At 42.9% G+C, this 21,155-nt stretch overlaps 1 protein-coding gene across 1 annotated transcript in view; it reads right to left on the reverse strand.

Moving 5' to 3' along the window:
• RNF32 (ring finger protein 32) overlaps positions 1–21,155 on the reverse strand; it is a 62,044-nt gene that overhangs the window by 10,124 nt on the left and 30,765 nt on the right. Inside the window, exons 4-7 of the mRNA XM_069729728.1 lie at positions 15,908–16,050; positions 13,099–13,131; positions 8,175–8,299; positions 2,906–3,014 (exon numbers count right to left, since the gene is read on the reverse strand). Of these exons, the coding sequence (XP_069585829.1) occupies positions 2,906–3,014; positions 8,175–8,299; positions 13,099–13,131; positions 15,908–16,050 (410 nt within the window). The remainder of the gene's footprint in view (positions 1–2,905; positions 3,015–8,174; positions 8,300–13,098; positions 13,132–15,907; positions 16,051–21,155) is intronic.

The raw sequence follows: 21,155 nt of genomic DNA on the forward strand, positions 1-21,155 counted from the left end.
GCCAACTAGACATACCCGGCTTCGCCCAAACAAGGGGATTGAGTGAGGCTGGACACTTCTAGTTGGAATGTGGCCACAAGTATGAAAATCAAAAACTAGTGGTCATATGATAGCCCACTCCATCGGAGAATTCTGAAAGCGCACACTGTGAGGATTCACAAGTCTGCAGTCACATGGAGTGACTGCAGACTTGAACCCCAAGCCTGGACAACCCCTTTAATATGTAACATAGCTCTATACACTGTATTACTTAAAGCAATTTTTACATTTGACCCCTCCATTTGAAGTTCTCAAAATGCATATTCAGTCTAAAAGGCACAAGAAAGGTTAAATGCTCCCGTGCCAATGCTTAAATCTCCACCATTAAAAAGCACAAAATACACAAAAATGCAACAAAGAAGTAATCACCTGTAACTGGTTTTTATTCTCCATGCAGCCTACAAGGCAACAAAGACGTGTTAACAGATCCACAATGCCGAAATTAGCTAATGTAGAGGGAGCAGAATACAACTGTCTGGAAAAAAGTATATACAAAGATAAAAAAAAAAAAAAGACTCGGGAGGACGCCCAGGTGAACTTTCTGCACTCCGGAGGAGTCATTTTATTATTTTATTTTTTCAAGTAATCCATCTTAATGTCAGCAAATTGCTTACTAATGTGTTGACTTATTGCAATCTTGGGAGAAAAAAGGAAAATGAAAAGGCCTGGAATTCAGTGCACATACGGGGTTAATATCGCCCTGCTGGGAGCCGGTGCTACAGGACAGCAGAAATGTTTGCCCTGTCCTGGTCAAACTAATAAGTCAGCGGCCCAATGTTTGGTGAGAGTAAAATTAAAACATTTTGGGGGAAATCTCATAGCAGGAGAGACAAATCCTACAGCCTTCCACCTTATTTCACAGCCAAACTAGCTCCTTATAAAGAGCAGGGCTGGCATTAAATCCTGCGCCAGATAATGTAATGCATATGTAAAAGATTTACGAGCCCCCGTAAAATGAGCTGCTTCAATTAAATGGCTTATGCAAGCACGGTTTATAGGTAAGGATCAAAGGGGCGAGCAACTGCACCGGCTATATTCTGGGGAACAGTTTGCTTTCTGTACACACAGAATGTGGATATTGACATAAATGAGATAGTTGCTGCGACCTTTTAGGGACTCTTAGATCTTAGTAAAACTACTGTGGCTCTGTCAGACGAGTAATAAACACATCATTCTCAGTTCATGTCCTGGACACAATCACGGGAACCCAGAAACTAGTAGGACTATGATTCACCTCCCGTATTCCTGACTCAAGAACAAGAAGCTTATCTAAATGTTACGGGGTTTGGCAAACTGGAAATAAAGTTTAAGAACAAGATATTTTTTTTTATATAGTAATATAGGCTGGAAATTGAGCTTTGTGTATATCCAGACTACTGCTCATATATCAGCACAGCTCCATAACCTTACTTATATACTCTTCAAGTGCTTTCCTCCTTATCTAACACATTCTCTGCCCTCCCTGAGACTGCAGATACTTTCCCCTCACTTCTTTTTAATTCTTACCACCTACTTAATTAAAGAAGTCCTAGTAATCAAATCAAAGCCATACACTGCAGTTTTATGCAGGTTTTGTTGCAGTTAACTCTGTTCTAATTTTGCACTTGTTTTTTTCCTCCCCCTTCTTCCAAGACGCACTACTTTTTTTAAAAAATTCCGTCCACATAGCTATAAAATGATTTATTTTTTCACAGGACGAGTTGTAGTTTTGAATGATACCATTTATTTTACAGTATAACATACTGGGAAAAGGAAACAAATTCCAAATACGGTACAATGAAATGATGGAAAAATCACCATAGTGCTATTATTTTGGGGGTTTTGTTTTTACTATGTTCGTTGTGCTGTAAAACTGTAAAATTGGACTGGCAACAGGATTCTTCAGGTTATCACGATTAGACTGAAGTCACACTAGCGTATGGCTCCATGTAAATTTCAGTCTGCAATCTATACTCTTACATTCATTCATTTTCAGACCACTACTGTAGTGCAGTTTGTGTGAGCCAAGATTCAGATTTTTCTTTTCTAGGAGTGCCCATCCCAGTTAATATAAACTGGAAAGTGCGCTCTGTGTACATCCAGACTACTGCTGTCTTCACTGCCCATATATCAGCACAGCTCCAAAACCTTATTTCCTCTACAAGTGCTTTCCTCCTAATCTTCCACCTTTTGCTCTGCCCTCCCAGAGACTGTAAATACTTTCCCGTCTCTCCTTTCTTGAGATTTTTACAATGCACTCCCTGTTGCTATGTTTATTACTGAGTAAAAAGATGGAGAGAGCAGAAATTTGATTGATTTACATGTTTTTTTGCAGGTCACTCAGCTAGGTAAGACTTACAGACACTCTGGTGAAACAAAATACTATCAAATTTTGAATGAAGTCAATTTAGAAAGTTTCTTATCATTGCATTTAGGAAGTAAATGAACAATGGCGTACATAGCTTTCAACTGAGAATTATATCCTCTCCTCCCAATATACATTTGAAATTCCATTTTTAGAAGTTATCTGCAAATGTCCCATGAGGGATCTGCGACAAAAATTAGAATCTGTGACAGGGTTTATTTGGATTATCAAAACACTTGTCAGTAGAAAACACAAAAGTGCTATAATAAGGTCTAATTAGCATCATTATTCAACATACTACACACAACACATGGGCACAAGAGAATATCCAGCGTAATGTCAGAGGTTTCATTCCTTCCCTTTTAGAACATAATCTCCCTGTTAGCCTGACAGACATTTTATGAGGAAATTGGGAGACGGAAGATTTGCTGTTGATTTACTGAAAAGCAATTAAATAAACTCTTATAACCCCCTGCTCCATAGTAACTGACTGACACTGCGGTGTAATACTTTCTTACATACCTTCTCCTCAAAGAACTTTTTCCGCAACTTGGGGTCTTTGGGTGGCCTTGTTTGTTGTAAGTGTTTGTACCATTTCCGCACTATGTATCCCCTCCAACAAGCCTGGATCCTGAGAAATACAATGAAAAAAAACAAAACAATGAAGACCCTGATCCTCCATAGACGACAAGTTGTGATAATAAGATGCAACTTTACTATACATTTCTATTCCTATCATTTTATGTGCATCTTTGTATCCTGAGATTCAGAAAAACAAGGATAATCCCAAAAAAGCTCCTGCCCTGCTCCTTTAGGAAAGGTTTACACAAGCATATTGCAGTATTATGCTCACAATTCTCAACCTGACTCACAATAATAGCATTATGCAGTTGCTTGCAAAAGTATTCATCCCTTTGGAATTGTTCGTATTTTGCTCCCTCAAAACCTGGAACTTCACAGATTTTTTTTTTTCAGGGTTTGTATCACTTCATGTACAGAATAACTGTAAAAATGTGGTTTTCTTTTTATTGTGAAGCAAACAACAAATAGGACAAAATTACTGAAACTTCAATGTGTATAACTATTCACCGCCTAAAGTCAGTACTTTGTAGAGCCTCCTTTTGCGGCTATTTCAGCTGCAAATCACTTTGGATAAGTCTTTATGAGATCTCCACATCTCGCCACTTGGATTTTTGCCCATTGCTCAAGGCAAAACTGCTCCAGTTTCTTCACGTTAGATGGTTTCCTCTGGGGAACAGCAATCTTCAAGTCTGACCACAGATTCTCGGTTGGATTAAAGAGAACCTGTCAGCAGGATTGTGCATAGTAACCTAAACACAGTGTCAGGTCGGCGCAGTTATACTGATTAAAATGATACCTTGTTTGATGAAATCCGTCTTGTGGTTGCTCTTTAATCTTTATTTTGAGTTTTGTGTTAATGATATGCTCATGTCCTAGGGCGGGGTTGGGGTATATGGTGCTCTGATTATATATTCATAATGCAGACCGCTGACAGGTCACTGATCCCTCACTGACCTGCTCCCTAGTTTGTATAATGAATACCTAACATACTGAAGAAAGAGACAAAAACAGCTTCTGCAGGCAGTTGCAGGTCGTGGCCCTTGCTCTGCAGCATAATCGCATGTTTAGTGTGGCAATAATACATTTTCTTGATGTTGTCCAGCTAGGGAAAAAAAATATATACCGTATTTTTCGCTTTATAAGACGCACCTGATTATAAGACGCACCCCCAAATTTGGTGAAGAAAAAGAGAAAAAAATAATTTTATGTTAAATGGGGGTCTGTCTTATAATGCCAGTGTCCGTCTTACAAATCATATATGTCCCTCATCCTGGTATCTATATAACCCCCATGCTGGCATATAGACCCCCCTGTGCTACTGGCACATTTTCCCCTTGTGCTGCTTGCACACTGCCCCCCCTGTGGTGCTGGCACACTGCCCCCCTTCTGGTGCTGGCAGACTTCCCCCATCTCATCCTGGATATGACCCCCCCCCCCCCCGCCACTATATGGTCCCCCTCTCTATATATGCCCCCCTGCTGGCACACACATGCCCCCCCAGTCACTACATGCCCCCATGCATGCACGCGCACATGATAAAATAACAAACACTTAACTCACCTTCTGATGATGGCTCCGTGCTCCCAGCTCCTCGGTTGCGCTTCCTGTTTCCCAGGCATCAGAAGATGTGAAGTGGGCACACAGTGATGACATCACTGTGCTGTGCCGATCACTTGATCGGATGTCGGCACAGACACAGGAAGAGCCACGGGAGAACTGGGAGCAGGGAGCCATCATCAGAAGGTGAGTTAAGTGTTTGTTATTTTATCATGTGCGTGCCTACAGGGGGACATGTGTGTGCCAGCAGGGGGGCCTATAGAGAGAGGGCGGCCATGTGTGTGCCAGCAGGGGGGCATATAGAGTGATCGGGGGGGAATATTCATGATGGGGGGGAATGCAGACACATGCAATATGCACTGCTCCCCTGTCAAGCAATTTGGCGAGGCTTCAGCGCCGAGGTGATAAACAGCGGGTGCAGTGAACATTACATGAGGCTAATGAGCTGGAGCACAGGACCTCCTGCTGTCTCTGCAGCCCACTCCAGCCCCAACACCACTCCAGAGCTGCCCCCCCTCCTCTACAGCACAGCACACAGATTCAGAATATAAGACACACCCCCCACATTCCCCCAAAATTTGGGGGAACAAAAGTGCGTCTTATATTTCGAAAAATACGGTATATATTTTTTGCGCAAACGTTTTTTTTCTCTTTCTTCAGTATGTTAGGTATTCATTATGCAAACTAGGGGGCGGGTCAGTGAGGGATCAGTGACCTGTCAGCAGTCTGCATTATGAATACCTTATCAGAGCACCACATACAGCAATCCCGCCTTAGCGCACGAGAATCTCATTAACTACAAACTGAAAATAAAGATTAAAGAACAACCATAAGATGGATTTCATCAATCAAGGTATCATTTTAATCAGTATAACGGTGCCGACCTGACAGTGTATGTAGGTTACTGTGCACAAAACTGCTGACAGGTTCCCTTTAAGGTCTGGGCTTTCACTAGGCCCCTCCAAAACATTTACATGTTTCCCCTTAAACCACTATAGTGTTGCTATAGCCCTATGCTTTGGGTCATTGTCTTGTTGGAAGGAGAACCTCTGTCCCAATTTCAAATCACTGACAGACAAACAAGTTTTGCTCAATAATATCCCTGTATTTTGCACCATCCATCTTCCCCTAGACTCGAATCGTTTTCCCTGTCCCTGCTGCTGAAAAACATCCCCACAGCATGATGCTGCCACCACCATGTTTAACTGTGGGGATGGTGTTTTTGGGGTGATGAACTGTGTTGATTTAGGCTAGGTTCATAATTCGTTAATGTGACCGCGCTAACGGACAGCGTTGCACGGCGAAATTAACGCCGTGCAACGCGTCCGTTAGCGCGCCCATTAACAGCAATGGTGACGCGCATCACTAGCGCGTGCCATTTTCGGCACGCGCTAGTGATGTACCGGTGTTTTGTGGCGCGCCGCGGACGCTGCTAGCAGCGTCCGCGGCGCGCCCGAGGTCCGTTCCCCGCTCTCGCAGATCAGAGATCTGCGAGAGCGGGGACATTTATCGCGACCCCATAAAACAACATTGCGTTAGCGCAATCCGCTAGCGCTAGGCGCTAAACGGATTGCTCTAACGCAATATGAACCTAGCCTTAGCGCCAGATATAACGTTTACCTTGGTGGCCAAAAAGTAAAATTTTGGTCTCATCTGACCACAGCACCTTCCTCCATATATTTGGAGAGTCTCCAAAAGGCCTTTTGGCAAACTGAAAATGAGCCTTACAATTTTTTGTGTGTAACTAAAAGCATTTTTCTGCCAACTCTTCCATAAATGCCAGCTCTATGGAGTGTACGGCTTATTGTGGTCGCATGGTCATATACTCCATTCTCTGCTTGGGAACTCTGCAGCTCCTTCATGGTTACTGTTGGTCTCTGTGCTGCCTCTTTGATTAAAGGGACTCTGTCACCTGAATTTGGAGGGAACAATCTTCAGCCATAGGGGCAGGGTTTTCGGGTGTTTGATTCACCCTTTGCTTACCCGCTGGCTGCATGCTGGCTGCAATATTGGATTGAAGTTCATTCTCTGTCCTCCGTAGTACATGCCTGCACAAGTTTATATAATTGACGCCTCTCCATTATTAATCTGGCTTAATTTCACCTTACAATAGCAAGGTGACATTAACCCTTCATTACCCCATATCCCACCGCTACACGGGAATGGGAAGAGAGTGGCCAAGTGCCAGAATAGGCGCATCTTCCAGATGTGCCTTTTCTGGGGTGGCTGGGGGCAGATGTTTTCAGCCAGGGGGGGGCAATAACCATGGACCCTCTACAGGCTATTAATATCTGCCCTCAGTCACTGGCTTTACCACTCTGGCGGAGAAAATTGTGCGGGAGCCCACGCCAATTTTTTCCGCAATTTAACCCTTTAATTTAATAGCTAGAGCGCCCAAATTTTGCACATACACACTACTAACATTAGTAGTGTGGAATATGAAAAAAAGGGATATGAGATGGTTTACTGTATGTAAACCATGTCTCATATCATGTCGGGTTTGTGAAGGAGATAGGACAAGCCGGCAATCGAATTACCGGCTTTTAAGCTATCTAGCGCTGTATGAAATATATATATATATACACACAGAGAGAGAGAGACAGTATATATGTTTTTACGATTATTTGAGCCCATGGATCCATTGTATGTCGGTTTTGCAAGCCTGCGAGAAAATCTCGCAGTACGGATTACATACGGAGGATGCCATGCACAAAATACGCTGACACACCCTGCCTACGGATGACATACGGATCACTATTTTGGGGACCTTTCTGCATATTACGGCCGTAAATAACGGACCGTATTTTTATACGCTGAGTGTGAGGCCGGCCTTACATACAAATCGGATTACAAAAATATTTAAACACAGGTTGTAATGTAACAAAATAGGTAAGAAGCCAAGAGGCGTGAATACTTTCGCAAGTCTCTGCAAATATGATGCCGTTAGCTTGGGTCTTAAGACCTGTGGCTGAGGCTGGAATTGCAGCCGTAATACAGACAAGAAAATATTGTCACAATCTGGTGGTATGAACCTTGCCTAAGGCCATATTCACACATCGGTACGTCAGTCTGTGCTTTTCTGATTATTCACTGGTCGTCCAATCCAAACTCAACAACCCTTTGGCCATTCTATGAGTTATAGTCCATACTCGGTCCGCGATGTAGTGTGAATCCGGCTTAATACAAATTTCCTTTAATTCGGCATCAATAAATGAAGAAAGTTTCATCATCAGAGCTTTGTTTCCAGAACAGAATATAGAACGTTCTTGAATATTTTTTTCTACACCGAGATTAAAAAAAAAAAAAAAACTTCTCTATAGTAAAGTGATAACTTTCTGAGAAAATCTAATATCAGCCATGCACTAGCCTCATTAATGCTGGAGTATAGGAATGTTACGGTGTTATTCTTGCACAAAAGTGTGATGGCTATAATAATATGTCCTACATCATCAGACGAGAACCTATAAAACCATTCTGTAGGTACCGAGATCCAACCAAACCAAAGGGTAAAAGAAAAATTGAATTAACATGGGTAAAAAATGGAGCCATCACAAAACCTTTTTCTTCTGCCCCAAAGAAATGAAGGGATCCAGTGAGTGATCTGCTGATTGCATTTATACAAGATTCACGTGAAGAGAATATGCAGCATTACCGGGTGGCACATTTTGCTGTGAACAGCCGAGCCGCGTCATGAATTACTCTGGTCTGATACTGGTTCCTTCTACACATCGGGCAGGTTTTTCTTCCAGTGAGTTTCTCATATGCTTCCAAACATAACTGGAGAGAAATATTCATATTTGTATTACTTTTTTCACATTTATTACTACTACAGTGTCTTCCTCCAGAGAGTTACTTCATCACGCGCTGTCTAAGGAGGCTTCAAAATACAATTGAAGGCCACATTTGATAAAAGTCAGCCTATCATCTAATTTGTATGGGGACCTCCCGACTGTCCACGATACATGACATTGGGGGGCATAAGGATCGGGAGGTTGGAATTTAATCACTTGATTCTTTTATTTTGGTGGGTAAGTAAGTCACTGCCACAAGATTTTGGCCGGTTTCACATTTGCGATTGTGTCCGCAGCGTTTCTGAGGCATACATCCGCATGCGTCATGATTTCATATCTTTTACATTGTGGACGCAGGTACATGCGTTCACCTGCATTCGCTTACGCATGTGTCGTTTCTCGGTGTGCGGCTGGGCATGGCTAACGCACCATGTTGCAATTTTTGAGGCACCAAATTTCCACCGCCATACGCATGCGGAAGGAGTGCATCAAAACAACGCATTGCAGTCTATGGGAACACATAGGAACACAAGGACATGCGTTCGCTTGCATTTGCATACACATGTGTTCTGAGAAAACAAGAAATCCGATGAGACACACCCATTTGGTGTGGCTTGTGTCAAAGAAATTCTCCTGGAAAATCTCTTGAATCTGTCAAACGCATGCACATAAAAACCGCAAACGCATGCAAAAACGCATACAAATTCATTCAAACGCAACGTTTTTTTCTATCTTGCATAAGTTGATGCGGATAAAAACTGCTGCGTTATCATGCGTTGGCATGCGTTTTTGCATAGGTTTGCGGTTGCAGACAAGACGCTGTGGACCGCAAATGTGAAACTAGCCTTAGAGAACACAGGAACACTCGGCCGACCAATGTGAGAATTCCTGTGTATGGAGGAGTCGGGTGAGATAAAGGTCCCCCAAACAATAGTGTGGCCAACAGATGTTATGTGTATGGCCGACTTTACTCTCATAGATACTACACAAAGAGCTCATAGTCCATGAATGTAGCTGGCTCATCGCAAATTCAGCTACAAATAGGCATCAAAACAAAAAAAAGCATATTATATCCCATAAAAAATATATATAACGTTTATTTATCAAAATATTAGACACAAAATCAGATATCAAGCATAGCATAAAAGACAAAGTGAATAGACAATTTACACAGATGTAAAATACAATGGCCCAAGTTATATTGTAGTGGGTAGGGGAAGATTATGAAGTAGCAAAAATAAATTTTAATAAAGTGCTAATGCTAGTACAGTTTTTATTTCCAAATTACAGATAAAGTGTTAAACTTAAATTGATTATTTATATGCCAGGAATATCAAAGAGAAATAATAACTATTATGGTCAATAATGTGGTGTATATCCCTTTACGGGAAACAAAAACTGCACAGATAAAGCCAACTTTAGTTCTTACCCATAACCACCTGGGACCAAAGTGTTGCCAGCCCCAATGCGCATTTCGCGTGGGCTTCCTCAGGGGGCTGTGATATGTGATTTTTGTATGTAATATTTTGATAAATAAACTTTTATATTTTTATGGGATATAATTTGCTCTTTTTTCTTTTTTTGTTTTCATTCATTATGGGAGCATCTCGTGCTAAAATAGCGCCCTTCATTATGTGGTATGGGGTTTGATTTTTCGTTCAAAACCATGTGTTCTCTATTAAGGATTCTGATTATAAAATAATAGGCATCAGCTGACGGACTACAAAATAATTGTCACCTTGGCAGGCTACTTAAAATCACATGAAGTCTAAAGATCCCTTCCCTCTTGATTACATTGCTTACGCCTTTCCCTATACTTGTTATAGCTAAACCAAAATACCCATCAAGAGCATTATAATAGGATTTCGCAATAAGGAAACAACGTACTACACCAACTTGTTGTCCCTCACCTGTCCTTGCTCTAGCGCCGGTCCCTGAATCCCCCTCTACTCGGCTCTCCCTGCTCTCATGCATGTTGGGTTATCGTAGTAACCTGGTGTCTGATTTCATCTCCTTATGCCCCTTAAAGGGAATCACCTGGTATTTTCCACCTAATCTGATAGCAACATAATGTTGAAACAAAGACCCTGACTTCAGCGATGTGTACTGGGCTGCTTGGTGTAGTTTTGATAAAATCACTATTTTAATCAGCAGGAGATGATCCATAGTGGATGAGTAAAAATGCAGCAATTTAGTCCTCCATTTTCAAAGGCTCTTATAACCCCGCCCCCCTCCATTGATTGGCAGCTTTCTGCCTCTGCGCAGCGCACATAGAAAGCTACCAATCAGTAGTGTAGGCGGGGCAATATAGAGCTCAGCATTCATCTGCAGCAGATAAAACAATGGGCAGCCTTGCAGCATTGGGGTCCTGGGTTCCAATCCCACCAAGAACAATATCTGTAAAGAGATTGCATGGGTATCGTCCAGCTAATCTGGTTTCCTCCCACACTCCAAAGATATACTGATAGGGAATTTAGATTTTGAGCCCCAATGGGGACAGTGATCATAATGTCTCTAAGGCGCTGTGGAAATTTATGAAGTTAGAAAAGTGAATAAAATAAATATATAAATAAATGTTAATAAAACTGTACCAAGAAGCCCAATAAGTGACTCATTGCTGGAATCAGGGTCTCGGCCTTAAGCTGCTCTCAGATGGGGTATCAAAATCCTTTTGACAGATTTTCTATAAATATTCAGGTAGTAGTGTACGCTGCTACCACGCACGGTCTATGAGGTAACCACTTCACTAATCCAGACATGCTATTGCTGGGCTGTATTGCAACTACACCTAGTGTGCCTCCTGACAAACACTTCTCTGATGTCTCAAGGTGCTGTCTGCACACTCGGCTTTACTACATCAATGTACCTGACTGTTGAGCCAACGGTTCTGTTCCAAGATGCTTTCTGCACACTCATCTCTGATACATCTTGGTTCCTGTCAGCCGACTCATCTCTGTGCTTTCAAGGTGCTGTCTGCACACTCGGCTTTACTACATCAAGGTACCTGACTGTTGACCCAACGGTTCTGTTCCAAGATGCTTTCTGCACACTCATCTCTGATACATCTTGGTTCCTGTCAGCCGACTCATCTCTGTGCTTTCAAGGTGCTGTCTGCACACTCGGCTTTACTACATCAATGTACCTGACTGTTGAGCCAACGGTTCTGTTCCAAGATGCTTTCTGCACACTCATCTCTGATACATCTTGGTTCCTGACAGCCGACTCATCTCTGTGCTTTCAAGGTGCTGTCTGCACACTCGGCTTTACTACATCAAGGTACCTGACTGTTGACCCAACGGTTCTGTTCCAAGATGCTTTCTGCACACTCATCTCTGATGCATCTTGGTTCCTGTCAGCCGACTCATCTCTGTGCTTTCAAGGTGCTGTCTGCACACTCGGCTTTACTACATCAATGTACCTGACTGTTGAGCCAACGGTTCTGTTCCAAGATGCTTTCTGCACACTCATCTCTGATACATCTTGGTTCCTGTCAGCCGACTCATCTCTGTGCTTTCAAGGTGCTGTCTGCACACTCGGCTTTACTACATCAATGTACCTGACTGTTGAGCCAACGGTTCTGTTCCAAGATGCTTTCTGCACACTCATCTCTGATACATCTTGGTTCCTGTCAGCCGACTCATCTCTGTGCTCTCAAGGTGCTGTCTGCACACTCGGCTTTACTACATCAAGGTACCTGACTGTTGAGCCAACGGTTCTGTTCCAAGATGCTTTCTGCACACTCATCTCTGATACATGTTGGTTCCTGACAGCCGACTCATCTCTGTGCTTTCAAGGTGCTGTTCGCACTCTTGATTCTGTTCTTGCCTCAAGGTGTCTATCTGCTCCCCTCAGCTCTGGTGTTCCCAGGTGTTGTCCACACACTTGGTTCAGGTATCAATGTGCCTAAATTCAAACTCAGATATACTACGTCAAGGTGCTGGAGGCTATGCTACATCAAGGTGCCTAACTACGTACGTTGCCCGGTCACTCAAAGGTGCCATCAGCACACTCGGCTGAGCTATTCCAAGATATCGGTCCATGTCTCCTGTATGCCATCTAGCATACACAGTTCTGCTGATCCATGTTCCGTCCAGCATACATATCTTTACTGATCCATGTGTCATACACTGTAAATAATCCTCGCTGCTCCACATACTCTCCGGCTTTTCCAACTCCGCTGCATCAACGCCTCCACTCGTTGCTGTTCATTCTGACCTACGGCTTAGCAAATCTACCTCACCAGATAAGCCATGACTCTTGTGTTCCTATTTATGGGCAAAATACAGATTTAAAAAAATGACAAAACACTGAGGAGCCAATTTATCAAGTCTGGCAAAGCTTAAAAAGAAGGCTCCGAATTCATTAAGAGGCGCGCGCCACGTAATGAAACCAGCATTCATGTGCGCGCTGCACCAGAAATGCTACCCCACAACGCGTCGGCATATTTTATAAATCTGACGGACGGGTATGGCCATACCCCTGTCCTGCCCATTTTGGTGGACCCAGATAAAAATCATCTAAAGTCGCAAAAAAAATTGTGCAACTCCCTGCTGCACAGAAGTTTTGCAACTTTTTGAGGCTTTTACGCTAATTTTCTGGCCCCTAACAGTGGTCATTTCTCTTTCTTTTTTATGATTACGTGATGATAATAGCTCCATGTGTGGGGACAGCGGTCGCCATATGATGCGTTATTTCACATTTCATTAATGATTTATGTAATGTATAAGCCTTTGTTGCCTCTATTCTACAGTCAGAAATATCATAAATGTAAAATATTCCACTTACCCTGTGAAATACGTGAGAACATGAAAGCAGAACCTGTAAAACAAGCAGCGCCGACACAAATCAATGCAAAATGACATGGAAAACAAATGGTGCAACACGCTAACATTCACACAGTGCAGTCGTACAGCACCACGGGCAGACCACAGAGGGATTTAGCACTTTACATGGTTTTTTCTTTCTGGTGGACATAGAAGTCAGTAGCATTCCCTATAGGGGGCCACAGTGTAATGAAGACCACCCTTTTTTCAAAAAGAAGCCGGCTGATGATCAATCTGTCGGCTGTCACAACCAGCCCCACATCCCCCCTGAATGCTCTTCCATGTAATGCATTGATGCGCTGAGCCCGCCATAGCAGGAGATCTTCTTACGGAGCGGATCACCATTCCAGCACACAACAGGGGACCCCCTTCTACGACATTCATATTCCTATTATTAATATGTCATTTCAAACTTGACATGAAAAGCCCTGCCCTTTTGACAGTTTTGTATATGAGAAGAATGGCACTCTGGAAGATTGTGATGGGTCGGGTAGGTTCCTTAAATATAAAAAAAAAAAAATTCTGGCACTCCTTAAAGGGGCTGTCCAGCCTTAGGGTACAAGTCTGCAGATGTGTGATATTGGACCATCTCAATAAAAAAATGACTAAGTCTAATATGTTTGACTCATTGGCTTGATTTGCTTCTCTTTATCTACTTTTAGGATTTGTGTGAAATTATCTGCTTTCAGGTCAAATTTATGCAGAAATATGGAATATTCTGAAGGGTTCATAAACTTTCAAACACCACTGTACCTTTGGGAGGATGTAACACACAGTACTGTACCTCTAGAAGGGTAGTACATGGTATCTCTATCTGGGGGAGGATAGGGCACAGTAACTACTGTAACTGGGGGAGGAGATGACCGTATCACTAATGTAGCGGGGGGAGGATAGGTCATCGTAACTTCTGTACCTGGAGAAGGATAGCACATAGTATCTCTACTGTATCGGGGGGGAGGATAGGACACAGAGTAACTACTATACCTGGGGGAGGATAGGACATAGTGTCACTGCAGTATCTGGGAGGAGGATAAGACATAGTAACACTACTATACCTGGGGGAAGATAGGACATAGTGTCACTGCAGTATCTGGGAGGAGGATAAGACATAGTAACACTACTATACCTGGGGGAAGATAGGACATAGTGTCACTACTGTACCTGGGGAGGATAGGACATGGTGTCACTACTGTACCTGGGGAGGATAGGATCTAGTGTCACTACTGTACCTGTGGAGGATAGGACATACTGTCACTACTGTACCTGTGGAGGATAAGACCTAGTGTCACTACTGTACCTGTGGAGGATAGGACACAGTGTCACTACTGTACCTGTGGAGGATAGGACATAGTGTCACTACTGTACCTGGGGAGGATAGGATCTAGTGTCACTACTGTACCTGGGGAAGATAGGACATACTGTCACTACTGTACCTGTGGAGGATAAGACCTAGTGTCACTACTGTACCTGGGGACGATAGGACATAGTGTCACTACTGTACCTGTGGAGGATAGGACATAGTGTCACTACTGTACCTGGGGGAGGATAGGACAGTGTCACTACTGTACCTGGGGGAGGATAGGACAGTGTCACTACTGTACCTGGGGGAGGATAGGATCTAGTGTCACTACTGTACCTGGGGAGGATAGGACATAGTGTCACTACTGTACCTGGGGGAGGATAGGACACGGTGTCACTACTGTACCTGTGGAGGATAGGACACGGTGTCACTACTGTACCTGGGGGAGGATAGGACACAGTGTCAATACTGTACCTGGGGGAGGATAGGACACAGTGTCACTACTGTACCTGTGGAGGATAGGACACAGTGTCACTACTGTACCTGGGGGAGGATAGGACACAGTGTCACTACTGTACCTGGGGGAGGATAGGACACAGTGTCACTACTGTACCTGGGGGAGGATAGGACACAGTGTCACTACTGTACCTGTGGAGGATAGGACACAGTGTCACTACTGTACCTGGGGGAGGATAGGACACAGTGTCACTACTGTACCTGGGGGAGGATAGGACAGTGTCACTACTGTACCTGGGGGAGGATAGGACAGTCACTACTGTACCTGGGGGAGGATAGGATCTAGTGTCACTACTGTACCTGGGGGAGGATAGGACAGTGTCACTACTGTACCTGGGGGAGGATAGGACACAGTGTCACTACTGTACCTGGGGGAGGATAGGACACAGTGTCACTACTGTACCTGGGGGAGGATAGGACACAGTGTCACTACTGTACCTGGGGGAGGATAGGACAGTGTCACTACTGTACCTGGGGGAGGATAGGACACTGTGTCACTACTGTACCTGGGGGAGGATAGGACAGTCACTACTGTACCTGGGGGAGGATAGGATCTAGTGTCACTACTGTACCTGGGGGAGGATAGGACATAGTGTCACTACTGTACCTGGGGGAGGATAGGACAGTGTCACTACTGTACCTGGGGGAGGATAGGATCTAGTGTCACTACTGTACCTGGGGGAGGATAGGACACAGTGTCACTACTGTACCTGGGGGAGGATAGGACACAGTGTCACTACTGTACCTGGGGGAGGATAGGACACTGTGTCACTACTGTACCTGGGGGAGGATAGGACACAGTGTCACTACTGTACCTGGGGGAGGATAGGACACAGTGTCACTACTGTACTTGGGGGAGGATAGGACACAGTGTCACTACTGTACCTGGGGGAGGATAGGACACAGTGTCACTACTGTACCTGGGGGAGGATAGGACATAGTGTCACTACTGTACCTGGGGGTGGAGTTTGAACTCCTCCTTACATATAACACATGGCTGTACAGAGTCGCCTTGCTCCACAGACCGCCGTTTCACTTTAAGCCACTCATCGCTGGTTAATGGCATCGCAGGAGCCTCAACAATTCCAAGTTTCTGAGCTGCAACCAAACAAACACGTTATTATAGTCAGTGGTATAAAGAGGATACTTTTTTGGGGTCATTAGTATGATTACTAAAATATGCTCTTGTTAATACCATTTGCATAATGTAAGACCAGTAATAAGTATGAAGAGCAATTGGCTGTTTGTTCCTCTGCCATACATTACTCCTAAAATGTTCAGACATGGTGGATCTCTGCCATGGAGCCTAATTGATGATTGGATTTCCTTCTGTATGTTATTTGTCTTGGCTAACCTTGTGTGTCGAGCCGTCGCTGCACTAATTATTTTTATGCCTTTACCACTGACACCTGTAGTGACTGACTAGTAATGACAGCTACATGGTGTAGAGAATATGTCTAGAGGGCAATTCTCCCGAATCGTCTTTTGTCCTGTCAATCATTACAATAGGGGAAGATATCATACCTGCAATCAATCAGTCACATAGGGCTAAGAATTGAGTCATTCAGGGAAAGAAACCATTTCTCCTTGAGCTCAGAACAAATCTGAGGACTAACTTAAGCCACTGTATGACATTAATCAATGTCAAAGGCTGTGCTGAACCATATATACATGAAAGTGATGCAGCACTGAAGATACATGAAGACCGGTGGGCTCTATTTGACTCCTTGACAAGTAACTACCATGTTAAAGGATTAGAAGGATCTAGTATGGAGGACATCCATAATATTAGACATTATGCATCCGCATAGCAGTGGTTTTATCACTGTGTCCATGTCAATTAGTGGAAAAACTCTTACCATCTAAATTTACCTAAAAAAAAACACTTATGGGAAGACATCCTTATTAATGTTGTTAGGTAAAAGCAACAAAGCAGGAACAGTGCTGTGGAGACACGGGTAGTCAGCGGGTGCCCTGGTCCGCAAGCTGAAACAGCATGGACCAGGGATCATCCAACCAAAAGCCCACTCTACTTTTACCATGGGCATAATACTACTCTAACAACACAGGGTGAGGGTAATAAAGTGTGGCAATAGTTTATTAAACCTCAAAATGGGCTAATAACACATAGAACCGCCCCAGTAAAATACCCAAGATGAGGCAAATTACAAAGTCTCACCCTTCTGCTGACTCGCAAATGAGAGCAGCTGTTATTTCTGAGTTTACAGGGCCGACTACCCCACCTGTGGCACGCCCACAGAGAGGAGGTAACAACAAGCTTAAGAAGATGACAGTCTATTAAGGTACAAGGCCAGTTGACCGGAGGGTCACATCCTGGCTTCTCCGAACATCTACATGGAGCCAGGTGACTAGTGGGTCCCATTCCTGTCTTTCCCAAAATGTATCCATGGCACTCAGGTGACTTTTGGGTCCAAATTATGACTACCCCAAACGTATCCATAGGTCAGTGATGGTCAATGGAGCAGATCTGTATTCTTTCAGTCGGGACCGTGGTCCCCTAACCTGGCATCCTGTAGAATGTTAAATCTGTGTCCCCCATGATGGAGCCATGATGTCTTGGCTGCTATGTTGTACAGAGTCTCTGGTTCTTTTTGGCTGTCTGGATTGTCTATATGTAAATGTCTCCTACAGAGGAGCCATATCTCCTCTGTGCTTCAAACCAACATCCAGCGGTAAAGGGGAAGGATGGTGACTAGATCAACTTCTTCACATTCTTTATTTAATCTATTTGCATAGTATTTCCTCCTCTGTTTTGCAAGTCAACAAGCCAGCTGGCCTGGACAATGTGTAATTAAACCGATCTGTTTTCCATAGACTTCAGTGTTAAAAAGAATAGGTCCAGTTGCAATAAGTTTAATTAGCTGGACAAAAAAAAAGTTGTGTTTGCATAACTTTTTTTGTCCTGTTAAGATAACGAAGTGCTGCTGGATCCATTTCAGATGCATGATTACATGAGAACTTACAGTTGTGGCCAAAAGTATTGACACCCCTGCAATTCTGTCAGATAATACTCAGTTTCTTCCTGAAAATGATTGCAATCACAAATTCTTTGGTATTATCTTCATTTAATTTGTCTTAAATGAAAAAACACAAAAGAGAATGAAGCAAAAAGCAAAACATTGATCATTTCACACAAAACTCCGAAAATGGGCCAGACAAAAGTATTGGCACCCTCAGCCTAATACTTGGTTACACAACCTTTAGCCAAAATAACTGCGACCAACCGCTTCCGGTAACCATCAATGAGTTTCTTACAATGCTCTGCTGGAATTTTAGACCATTCTTCTTTGGCAAACTGCTCCAGGTCCCTGAGATTTGAAGGGTGCCTTCTCCAAACTGCCATTTTTAGATCTCTCCACAGGTGTTCTATAGGATTCAGGTCTGGACTCATTGCTGGCCACCTTAGAATTCTCCAGTGCTTTCTATCAAACCATTTTCTAGTGCTTTTTCAGGTAAGTGAAAGTGCGTTTTAGGCTTTTTCAGGTAAGTTTTGGCAAACTCCAGCCTGGCTTTTTTTATATCTCGGGGTAAGAAGTGGGGTCTTCCTGGGTCTCCTACCATACAGTCCCTTTTCATTCAGACGCCGACGGATAGTACGGGTTGACACTGTTGTACCCTCGGACTGCAGGGCAGCTTGAACTTGTTTGGATGTTAGTCGAGGTTCTTTATCCAACATCCGCACAATCTTGCGTTGAAATCTGTTGTCAATTTTTCTTTTCCGTCCACATCTAGGGAGGTTAGCCACAGTGCCATGGGCTTTAAACTTCTTGATGACACTGCACACGGTAGACACAGGAACATTCAGGTCTTTGGAGATGGACTTGTAGCCTTGAGATTGCTCATGCTTCCTCACAATTTGGTTTTTCAAGTCCTCAGACAGTTCTTTGGTCTTCTTTCTTTTCTCCATGCTCAATGTGGTACACACAAGGACACAGGACATAGGTTGAGTCAACTTTAATCCATGTCAACTGGCTGCAAGTGTGATTTAGTTATTGCCAACACCTGTTAGGTGCCACAGCTAAGTTACAGGTGCTGTTAATTACACAAATTAGAGAAGCATTACATGATTTTTTGAACACTGCCAATACTTTTGTCCACCCCCTTTTTTATGTTTAGTGTGAAATTATATCCAATTTGGCTTTAGGACAATTCTTTTTGTGTTTTTTCATTTAAGACAAATTAAATGAAGATAATAATAACAAAGAATTTGTGTTTGCAATCATTTTCAGGAAGAAACTGAGTATTATCTGACAGAATTGCAGGGGTGTTAATACTTTTGGCCACAACTGTAGTCTAAATGTGCTAACATTGATTAGATAAAAGTAATATTCCCATCTTGTAAGGTGATAGCATATTCTAGAATATGCTATCACATGATGATTAGTGGGGTTCTGATTTCTGGAACCCCCCTGGTCATGAGAATAAAGGGTGACAGCACTGATTTAGTGTTTTGCCCCCTTACTGTTCCCTTCATGGGAAGGAGACAGCTGCAGTTCCCTATGGAGCTGGGTGGGCCACTGTACAGGGGAACCCAGGATCAGCGGACGTTCCAGGGGTCAAACCACCACTAATCACTACGTGAGGACATATTGAAGCCATGTGTCAAAACTTTATAAACTGGGAACATCCATTCAAGTAAGCGCCAGTTTCACATGTCTGACAATCATGGGATGAGTACAGACAGTGATGTCCAGACTGGCCACAGGTCTTCCAACCCGAACATCTGGACACTGCGGACACTGTTTCGGATTGGAAGACACTGCAGTACACAGTAAATCATAATTGTCGGAAGTGTGGAACAAGTCTTATTCCAGGGGTGAATATCCTGTGAATAGGCTATGAACCTTTAACCCCCTTCCTGATGTAGGTTGTAATAATACATCCTCCTTTGGGGTTCCCATGTACGAATGGGGCTCAGGAGCCAAGCCTGCATCACACCTAGGATGTTCCAGCTGTGTTATACAGTCGGCATCTGCCTTTATCAACAGTGCCGGGAGCTAGCTCCGATTGCAGCTGTTTAACCTTTTAAATGCCCCTGTCACTCTCTGACAGGAGGATTTAAATGGACTGATGAACAGGATCCTATAGGTCCCCCTGAAACGCAATCCCATGGCTGCTATTGTAGTCCTCCTGGCACTTTAATTTATAGAATATCGTTATATTCTCTATATAATGTACAGTGGGGAAAATAATTATTTGATACACTGGCGATTTTCCTACCTACAACGAATAGAGAGGTCTGTAAATTTTATTGTAGGTACAATTCAACTATGACAGACAGAATCTTAAAAAAAACTCCTGAAAATCACATTGTATGATTTTTACATAAATAATTTGAATTTTATTTAATGAAATAAGTATTTGATACAATATAGAAACAGAACTTAATATTTGGTACAGAAATCTTTGTTTGCTATTACAGAGGTCAGATGTTTCCTGTAGTTCTTGATCAAGTTTGCACACACTGCAGCAGGGATTTTGGCCCACTCCTCCATACAGATCTTCTCCAGATCTTTCATGTTTCGGGGCCACTCCTTAGTTGTTCTGGCTGTGTGTTTTGGGTCATTTAAACAGACAGAAGCAAAAAACATGCTATTTAACTAGGGATCACCCAAAAAATAATAATAATGCCTAAATAATATAGATCAATATTTTATTAAAACAAACTGACATAAAAGTAACAGCACTTAAAAAGTCACAAATGGCATAAAAATATACACAATAGCCCACAATACAGCTAGAAAACCCCGCCGCTTTAAAGACCATATACATAGAACAATGTTGTCAATTAGCATGAAAAATATATATACAGATAATAATAATATCTTCAAAACTCAGTGGTTAGATATGTGCATGTGTGATCAGTGGAGTAAAGACTATTATATAGCAAGCAATAGCAGAAATCTATAGCCATATCATCTAAGCAGAATATCTCAATAATATATATATCAAATCATAATGTAAAAAACGGTCAAAAAGAATCCAATACCATATCTAAAGTCTAGTATGCAAATGTACAAAATACATGCTCCACTTATTATCTATGAAACACCACTCATGGAAAAATATCAAACCGATTATCTCCACCTAGTATGCAGCTGAAATGATCATAGATTAAATGTGCAATGATCTGAGCTGTGGAGACATGGGGCATGGGGGAAGGGTCGGCTCATGCCCAGGTC

This window comes from Ranitomeya imitator, chromosome 6 (genome assembly GCF_032444005.1).
Source record: "Ranitomeya imitator isolate aRanImi1 chromosome 6, aRanImi1.pri, whole genome shotgun sequence".
NCBI lineage: Eukaryota > Metazoa > Chordata > Amphibia > Anura > Dendrobatidae > Ranitomeya > Ranitomeya imitator.